Raw genomic sequence first — 10,161 nt, 5'->3', positions numbered from 1 at the left:
TCAGATGCCCGCCTTGTCACTGTAGAAGGGCGTGACGTGAAACATATAGCAGTGGGTGCAGACTCTGACAGGCTTAACCTGGCCGTATCGAGGCAAAGGAGCAGAATGAGAAGAACAGCGAGAGCAGAAGATCTGAAAAGACAAGAGTATTTATTAGTTATAATGACACATTAGCTTTCATCAATGCAAATTTGATGCTACCAGCTGTTCAACTTTAAAGGAGAGGCCAAACCTTTCCACAGCTCCTACAATGATGTTTCCTGCGAATGACAGTGAAGGGGGCCTTGCAGGCAATACAGGAATTGCAGGCCTCATCAGGAACCCAGTCTGGAGGGTCTGCATAGAGTCAACAAGAAACAGTAAACACACAGCAGAACTGTCACCGGCTGAACATTTGCTGAGGGAAGGGGAAAAAAGAGCAGGCTGACAACTACACTGTGCACGTCTGTTTGTGGATTTGCTGACCTTCGAACTGACCCTCTCGGGCTTTGGCTGCCAATTCCGATGAGGATACGGTCTCCTGACAGAGAGCACAGTCCTCCAGCACTGCACTGCGCAGAACAGGACCTGTTGGGCACCACACAAAAAGAAATATAATCAATTGTACAGAGTGAATGATTCCTGTTTATACTGAAAACAGAGCTGTAGTTGTGTCCCAATTAAGGACAATGTGAAGAATCGCTGAGGCAAGTGAAAAGCCTGTACAGCTGCCAAATAGGATGTGATATGATGGAGGTATGGATACTTTTTTTTTTTAAAAAAGCCATCACTGGAAGGGTTTCACACTAAAGAAACCTGGTTTTGGCCCTTGATATGAAACGTAAACATGCTTAAATGTTCTATCGTTGGCAGATTGAGTATTTAGAGCAATAGTCAAACCTAAACTTGTGTAGTCGTACAAATGTAAATAAAATACTCTTTATGGTTTATTTGAAACTGTAGAAAAGTTTTCATTTTGTTGTAAGATATATTAATTAACTACAACCCGATTCCCACCTTTCTTTTGCTTATCATTGTCCCCTTGCTCACATTTGGTTGCCATAACTTCAAACAAAGTCTTGAGGATGCTGCGAAGGTCACTGGCATAGTTGGTTTGGAGCTGATCAGCAACACCTGCAACACACATTAAAATTTGATGGACTTCAGCCCAAGAGAGGCAAAGATATGCAGCGGAAGCAAGTGAGAGAAGTAGAAGCCTTTACCTGATATGCAAACAAAAAGCCGGTGGATGAGGTCGCTGCTGCTATGAAAACGTGACCGGATCTTGTTCCTGGCTGCCACCTTGGCATCATGCAAGGCCAGCTGGATCTCCTGGTGGTCCACGTCATCTGATGACCCTGAGCTGGGAGTCAGGCTACTTACAGGGCTGGATGGAGGGAGGAATGAGAGGCAGGGAAAGATTATTACTTTCCAAAAATATACAAAACGCCATGTAACTTATAATTATATTTTCTCATCAGCAGAGCAAAATCAAAAGAATAAACTATAAAACATATGTAGTGCCCCTACTGTTCATGAAACAGCACTGTAAATATTTGATTTTATTAAGTCTAATCATTAAACACTGTATGTTACGAGGCTGTATAACCTTAAGCAGTGCAAAGTTCCAGCCTGTAGTTCATACAGATGCTTCAATGGACAAAAAGAATAACTCAAGTAGAAACATAAACTATCTTTTTTTTAAGCAATCATTCTATGATGTTTATTAATTTTTTTGGTTTTCATCTGTGTGAACAGTAATACAGACACATGGATGAACGACTGGTTACCTGGGAGTATACGCACTGCTTGACAGACTACATGTGGTAACCGACACACTCTCACAGTCACTACCGGACACAGAGCTGAGGGGGGAGTTCTGAAAACTAAAAAAAAAAAATAAAAAATAAAAAAAAATAAAAAATAAAAAAAATGAATGAATGCATGCATGAATAGATGAATAAATGGGTGCAATCAATATGATGATTAAAAGAACATGTGGAAAGTGTAAAATCATAATTAATAAAGGCAACTGAATAATATTCAGTATATGAAGAAATGCAAAATAAAACTAAATCTGATGCCAAATGTGGGGATAATTTATAATCACAATAATTAGTCAAACCTGAAGCTTTTCTTGCTGTCCTCTTTGGTGTCCTGCCTAATATCCACATTTTCTGGCTTGTCTTTGTCCATCTCCTTGTCCCTCTGTCGGCCTCCGCTTGCAAGCTGCCTTGTTTCAGTCCGTGGCTGGTGGCTGCATGGGGAAGCTCCCTCTCCTCTCCTACAACTATAGTCCTGGGAGCGGTGTCCCCGCTCTGGAGTCACCACCAAGCACTTCTCACAGAGCTGGGAATTTGATTTCTCTGCAAGTGGATCTTCAGAGCAACAAGAAGAAGGGGAAGTCAGCTGAGAGATCTCACCCTTACTGCGAGGTTCATGACCACGAGATATAAGCTGGCAAGCAGCAGACTGGATGACAGCGCTGGGGGCTGGGGTCTTACAGTGCTTGTCCAAACCCAGAGGGCGGCCTAGGCTGAGTCCAGTGGTCTCTGTGGTGATGGCATCCTCGTGGCCATCCTCACAGCTTCCACAACACACACAAGAGTTGAGCAGACAGTGAGTGGCCACCAGGGGGCCACAGGGCTCAATCTCAGAGGGAGTTGGCCGAGGCAGCAGCAGCTTGTCCACAGCCAGCTCTGTCAAGCTGGGAGAGCGAGGGTTGAAGATGACTGTGGCAGACAGCTTCATGCCTCCCATACGATGGGCGATGACCTCAGCTGTTTCTGATGCTGTGCCTTCTAAACCCATCTCCCACCCGTTGCTATAAGGCAAAGGTTCAGAACCAGAAACAGAGGTGAACGGGGGCCGCTTTGCCACGGGACAGTGTGTGTTCAGGCTACGTGGCTGAGGACAAGGCTGCTCTGATGTAGTTTCAGAATACCAACCATTCCTAACAGAGGGATGCTTTGCTCCAGGCTTGTGCTGCACAGAACGAACAGATTCTTTAGACGGAGAGGCAACAAAACTGCAGGCTTCTCTTGGGATGCTGGTGGTGCCATCACCTGCTGCGTCCAAGTCTTCCATGAAAAAGACCCTGTCTTCCTCCTCTACATAGATGCCTGTCCTTCCCCGGCACCCCAAAATCCTGCGTGGAGAGGCCTCAGTGCTGGAAGCCCCACTAGAGCCACTCGGCTCTCCTCTGCTGGGATGATGGGCTGGGGACTGGCCCTGGCTGGGAGGTGACAGCAGAGTGGACATTTCATCTCCCACACGATACACCATCATGTTGAGCTGCTCTAGTTCCTCATCATCATATTGCATGGAGCAGGCCAACTCAGCCTCCTCTGCCTCTTCACAGAGCAGGCCCTGCTCCTGCTCCTGCTCCTCCTCCCCCCTCTGGGTTTCCACCTCCTCCCAGCCATTTTCTACTTCTGCCAACTCTTTGTCTTTACTGGGACAGATAAATACAGGGAGCTGCTCCTCTTCCCCTTCACCCTCTTTCTCTGAGATGTCATTAGGAGGGGTGCAGGATGAGTGATTCTCTTGAACTTGTGTTGGGAGGCTATTTGTGACCACCCCCTGGCCTGTGGACAACTCTCCATCCTGAGATATACACAGGTTCCTCTCCAATGTCATCAACTCCTCGTCAGTGAGAGTTCGCAGGAGATCTCTGCAATAAGCATTAAAAAAAAAGTTGCAGTGAAGCAATAAGAAGAAAGTTTTTTGTTTTTTTTAAACAGGAGATTCAGTCATTTTACCTTATTTTCTTCAATAAAGTGCGAAAAGGCCTGAAAAGCTCAGACATGTCCTCAGATTTTCGGTCAAGGTTAAGAGGTCCCTCTGGATACACAACCAGCCCACTAAAATACATGTTTAGAATTCTGTAAGAGGGTGGGAAGGAGTGGAGGACAAATTGTTCAGTGGAAAGACAGACAATACTTACCACACAATGGCTAGTCTGGGAATTGTAAACATCAGAGCAGGTTCATAGTCATCAATCATGTCTTGGGTGAGATAGCTCAGCTTTAAGGCCCTGAGACAAACCAAAGACGAAAATATGAGGAAAACAAAAAATACATAATTTTCATATTTAAAACAATTGTAGAAAAAGTAAGGAGCTGTAAAAGTTGTTGCTTTGAAAACAGCTCATCAGTAGATTCACCTCTCAACAGTCTCACAGAAGAGCACAATCACCTCCTGCTGTACATAATATTCTTTGGGAGACTTCACAGGCACCATGGCTGACACATAGCTGGAAATGGAGGTAAAGTACAAAGTGAATATAAGGCCTTTAACAATTTTGTCAAACATTTTAAAGAAAAACTCTTGAGTGGATGATAAACATGGTTTAATTCCGTGAATAAAACTGGGGGAAAAAATTGAGTTCTTAGTTTACCTGAGCTCAAACTCAGCAAAAAGGCTGTCAAAATGTCGCAGCGCATCCTTCATGCGGTCTGTGTACAAATTAAGATCTCTCAGGGCCTGGTCTCTGGTGATGTTGCGTACTTCCTCCAAGCTGCGAGTGAGATCTTTAGCCAGAGGTCTCATGGCTATACTCTCTATCTCCCTGTTCATGATGATGGAGCCTGCAGCCAAACACTGGACAGAAACAAATGTATTGTTAACTATCATTTAACTGTATGTCTAACACTAACATATAGTATGTCATGCATTTGTTTAGGGATTTCTGCAGGGTTGTTTTCTTCTAGACTGAAGCAGGAGGGAATACACTACCTCAGCTCCAAACCACAGCTGCCCTGCCAAGTTGTCATGACGAATCTCCTCGGGGAACTTGACACAAAAGTCTCTGTTGGCCCGGTCGTTGGGGATACATTCATCCATGATCTGACTGATAATGTTCAACACGTTGTCCTGCAGACAATCAGGAGTGACAGAAAACAAAATTTAACTAAATAGTTGAAAGGATAATCATGAGTTAGTGAAAACCTGTTTTTGAGAGGTTTTGATTAAAGTATTGTTAGTCAATAATCCGGACCTAAATATCTGTCAAGAAGCTGATTACGTCGCCGTGCCAGAAGACCTTCAATTAGGGCGGGAATGAAAACTATTTGATAAGTACACAAGATCATTACGGCCCTTGTAGCTACATTCTCTTCCAATATAAACTGAATAAAAACACATACTTCCAGCAGTGAAAATGCAGTGTCGCACAAAACATGAGCAAATCAAGAGCTTATGCGCCGCTGGCATGTGTAACAGCTATAATAATGACTTACAATGAGCCTCTCAGTCTACCACAGCTGTGCTGTGCACTGTAATCTTGTCAGGCACAGCATTGTGTCTTTCTCTGCTCGCCCCAAGGAGAAAGATTAAAAAGCTTTAAGAAGGAAAGCCAAACCACTGATTCCTTTATGGCTGTGTGCTGCACATGTGCCTTGGTCCAGGCTGAGTACCACTCCTTTGTCTGAGTGTTTCCCAGGACACCAATCATCTTCTTCTGTTGGGCTTAAATTTTCCCAGACTAGTGACTCTGATGCGATACCTGTTTGTCTCTCGGACAAAAGATCAGCCTCAACTGTTTCCAGATTATTACTAGTTTTCATCTTTTCTTTTTTAATTTTTATGTCCAACTCCATCTTTGTCCATTGTAAGTAATACTAACAAACATGCCCATTACAGCAGGCCACAGGGTAAAAAAATAAAAGTCCCAATAGAACATGATCAGCATGCAGCAGCCACCACAGACGTTCATGAATAAAATCTGAGTTTCAGAAGCACATTAAAGAACAAAAAACTGGCTTGACTCTTGCTGCTTTCTTGGTCTTTCATAGCAAACCACTTTGAGAAGCATCCTAATTCTAATTCAAAGAGATAATGAAGGGCTGTTAAGCATTTCTCTGCAAATCTAGAAACTAATTAGTTAAAAATGCTGCATAGAAGGGGTTCTTATTCACAAGAATCTAAAAGGGTCTGACTGATTTGACTATGAAACTACAGAATAAGACATGGTGACAGGTTGGCAGAGGGAAGGATAGAGGAGAAAGAAACAGTCAGGGATCAAGTGATGACCTTATTAAGTGGTGCTCTGTGTGTGCCCTGCTGGTAGGAGGGAAGCTGAGGCACAACAGGCCAGATAAGAACCTCCATCACAACCTACTGATCTCACAACATAATGCAGCCTGGCAGCCATCCCTCCTTTACAGCTCTACCTTCTATACCTCTCTCAAGACTGATCTCTTAAAAGCTAAAACAATTGAGTTGTATTCATGTCTGAATTTACCTTATCATGGATTCCACATTTAAAATAACTTTTTTTTAAACATTGTATCTTAGAAAGAAAAATTTAAAAAAAGCTGTTCTTGTAAATATTTTCCTAATAACCTGCATGAGAGACAGTTGTCCAAGCTGAGCATCTGAACCAAATCTACTCATCCCAACTTATCAGCAGAGTAGCTGAAATAGGAACTCATTTGATAAAGGACAGTCATATCACCATGCACGCATCAGGCAATGGACAATAAAGACGTCCGGTTCATTTTTGTTTCAAAGCCAAATCAAGGTCCAGACAGGTGATTACATAAACAAAGTGATCTAAAATACAAACAGACAAACAAGAAATTGTGGCTCAGAGTTTAATCTAAACTAGGAGTTAATATACCTAAACTCCAGTTTTTCTCCAGTTGAGCGCTTTTTTTTGTCCATTATTTACATGGGAAGGAAGAGAAATGAGATTACTTTATTTGTTCATTGTACTGACCTGACAGGATCGGAACTGGTTGACCAGCAGAGTACATCTCTGGGGGTCTTTCCTGCCATCAAGGCTGTCCAGCTCAGTGGCCACCTGGTTAAGCTCTTCATCAGCGTAATAGAATTGGGCCAGGAGCTGAGGGTCTGTCCTCTGTACAGAGATATGAGGAAACACAAGGAGGTCCATTTCAGTACTGAAACAATTCTGAAAAACAATGCACTCAGTGCAGAACTAACATCTTTCAAAACAAGGTTATGAAACAAATTTGCTTCAAAATACCTTAGGATATAAAACAATGTATGTTCTCTTGACTGAATTTGCAATCGGGCTTTGCTTGGTGATTGTTAAATTTCTTATCATGTCTTTACTTTTCTCTCTTTTTATTTGTGGTTCGCCTCCTTTTTTATAACCATTTCTTTAAACCAAACCAGTATATTCTCACATTTTAGTTTTGAAGCCTAAATTGTAAAATATAAGTACCATATTAGTTCATTAAAATTGAAAGCATTAAAAATACCCCAGAAGTCATTAAATGCTATAAAAACACAAGTTGCAACTTATTTAGCCGGTTTTTTTCATGGAGCCCAAAACAATGAATTTCACAGTAAAGACACCAGAAGAAAAGTTACATTTTTCAATTGGTTCCTGAACGGCAGACACAATTAAGTTGCTAGAACCATGACTTAAGCTCACATCCAACCACCTCAGTAAATGATCATTTTAATATACCCTTAAACAGAGCAAAGGTTGGACTGAGCATGGACTTTGACATCGATCTTATGCGTTGACATACACAATTTCTGTTCGGATTGTTTCTTGTAAGTATGATTCCCAATGTGAGATACTGCGCTAGTCGCGACTCTGGAAGCGCAGGTCTTGTCAAGAATTTTGTGTCACAATTTTAAAACCTTTATTTCTCATCTAAGTTTGTATCTCTCAGCTGGCCTGGGAACACCTTGGGATCCCCCCCGCAGAGTTGGCAAATGTGGCTGGGGAGAGGGAAATCTGGGGTTCCCTGCTTAGGCTGCTGCCCCCACAACCCGACCCCAGATAAGTGGCAGAAGATGGATGGATGTTTGTTCAGCTTCACAGAAAAATCTAGCGGCATAAAACTGTTTGTCTTGAGTTTAATTATATTTCAGGCTCTTACCTGGGAGAGTCAAATTCATGTTATAAAAACTAGCTAACTTTAAAATGAAAATCTGATCCATGTTTACTTAATTAGCTTAATTAGAATGAACACATTAACACATGATCATTTCTAATCTGTCCTGTGGAGTAATCACAATGCAGAGGATGTCTGCTTGCTGATGCAGGTCTGTCTGAATGGGATTTAGAGACGTATTTCTTGAAGTCAACATTAACAAAACACTGATAGCAGCGTTTTGGGTCTTCAAGTCACATCGCACCATCTTCAAAATTCAGCAACAGATGACAAGCAGGAAGAGAGAGGGGAAAAAACAATATGTTTGAATTTGTTAGCAAACTTCTACTTTAGTTACTCAGGACAAGATTTATTTTAAAAGAAAGTCCACAAGATCTTGTGATCTATTTCTTTCCATCATGTGTAATAACTCAGCAAAAGCAGCTGAAATCCACAAACATCCAGCTGTTTACCATCTATAATAACATGAACATAATATGGTAGATATAGCTACAAAACACACTGTGTTAATTGTTAAAGCATTGGGTGTTACCATGTGATTTAAAAAAACAGTTTCACAGATTACAATCCCACTTTATATACACAGTATTGAATGCAGCTTCTTTAAACATAATTTGCTTGGGAGATATAAAAAATGTAATCTGATGCAGAGACAAAAGTTAAGTGGAAGTATAAATTCAATAGAGAAGCATAAAGGAAAAGTAAACACGAAGCACAAACATGAAGGTATTATCATACAATATAACATACTGCTGATCCGTAGAGACAAAAAAAAAAAAAAAATCAGGTAAGTAGGGCACTGTATAGGTCAGCTTAATAAGAGCATGCTCTCCTCTTTGCTGGAGTATTCTGCTGAATTGTGAGAGAAAAAAACTACACAGACAACATAAGATGATTTTCAGACATGGCACATCATCAATGAGTATGGCATAGGAAATATTCTTTAACAAATGGGATTAATCCGAACAACAGAACATGAGGTGAAAGCTCCTCAAAAGAGTTAGAGGCATTTTTTAAGAAGAAAGAATGACCAATTTGGCACCAAAGTGGAGTGAATGTAGAGCTGCAACACACAAGACAGGAAACAGACAGCTTAAAATGTAAACACAACTACTATTCATACTGCCTAGACCCACCCAAAGTACCGGTAGGTAAAATGTAACAGAACAATTGAGATACCAAAAACTCTGACTATAAACACACACATGCATATCCTGGGTAGGGTTTGTGTTAACCAAAAAGGTTAATGGTTCTGAAAATGCAGCCACATGCAGACGCGCATCATCACAAGCCCCATGGTCCCGGTGATGACACAGAAACTTTAAAGGACAGGATGACGGTATGCAGTGGAAGAAGGCCGAGCAACCGCAGTAAACAGGATTATTTCCCGCCATGCAATTACTGTTTGGAGGATATTTATGAGGTGAAAAACTACATAAGTCTGGTATTTACTGAAATATCTCTCTGGGTTTCTCCCCCCTAAATTTGCAGTGGTTCCTGTTGCGTGACACTTTCTCCCCAGACTCTTGCTTTTCCCTGTGAATTTGATACACGATGCGCCTCCCTTACCATCTCTCATTAATAATGAAACAAACCGAAAGCAGAAAATACAGAGATATATTCAACAGCTGAGTTGCATTATTGAGAGGAGGAAACCTAGTAGCAGCATAAATCTCAACAAAGGTTATTGCGTTGACATATGTAGTATGTGAGAGGATAAGATAGAACAGCTATCATAAATTCCCACCTGGTAGTCACATCTGGTCAAAATGCAGGCACAAGAAGGAATATTAGCAGTTTAGAAGGAAAGTGGGTCAAGTTTTACTTGTCCATGGATAAGTCAGAGAAAAACTGAGGTGTGTAACAAAACAGCAGCAGTGAAAAAAAGAACACATCCAAATTTCTTCCCTTTCTCTTGCTCACAGTCCTTCGGTGGGGGAAATACTTGTCATTGCCAGTTTGTTTCCCAGCTGAGCACTCAGCCTTGCAACATTTTGCTCATGAACCTAAATCTCAGGGTTAATCAATAATACTCCTTCAAATTGTGTTCACGCTGGAAATGAAGCCCAGAGAGGTATCCTATTCATATTAACTCTTGCCAATCTAAGTCTGTAGTAATAAATGAAAGTTATTTGATGGCAAATACTACTGTGTAGCAAGACAAAAGAGAAACAAAGAAGAACATCTGTGAGGATGCTGATCATTTAAACACATTTGTCATCAAAATGACAAAAACAAAGATAAGTGGGTCAATAGGAAATGAGCACAAAGGAAGTTTCAATCATCCAATAAGAAACCTAACAGA

At 41.4% G+C, this 10,161-nt stretch overlaps 1 protein-coding gene across 1 annotated transcript in view; it reads right to left on the bottom strand.

The window, feature by feature from the left end:
• The window catches only part of zfyve28 (zinc finger, FYVE domain containing 28), a gene marked incomplete at its 3' end in the record, with an annotated part of 21,432 nt that continues 11,271 nt past the window's right edge, over nt 1–10,161 (bottom strand). The window contains exons 2-14 of the mRNA XM_079262275.1: nt 6,701–6,841; nt 4,717–4,854; nt 4,379–4,581; nt 4,145–4,234; nt 3,926–4,015; nt 3,741–3,842; nt 2,105–3,652; nt 1,770–1,865; nt 1,203–1,366; nt 997–1,113; nt 466–567; nt 233–336; nt 1–132 (exon numbers count right to left, since the gene is read on the bottom strand). Coding sequence (XP_079118401.1) covers nt 1–132; nt 233–336; nt 466–567; nt 997–1,113; nt 1,203–1,366; nt 1,770–1,865; nt 2,105–3,652; nt 3,741–3,842; nt 3,926–4,015; nt 4,145–4,234; nt 4,379–4,581; nt 4,717–4,854; nt 6,701–6,841 — 3,027 coding nt within the window. The remainder of the gene's footprint in view (nt 133–232; nt 337–465; nt 568–996; nt 1,114–1,202; nt 1,367–1,769; nt 1,866–2,104; nt 3,653–3,740; nt 3,843–3,925; nt 4,016–4,144; nt 4,235–4,378; nt 4,582–4,716; nt 4,855–6,700; nt 6,842–10,161) is intronic.

Source organism: Telmatherina bonti (assembly GCF_933228915.1).
Source record: "Telmatherina bonti genome assembly, chromosome: 22".
Lineage (NCBI taxonomy): Eukaryota > Metazoa > Chordata > Actinopteri > Atheriniformes > Telmatherinidae > Telmatherina > Telmatherina bonti.
Note: the sequence above shows the minus strand (reverse complement) of the source record. Positions and strands in the feature narration are given on the sequence as shown.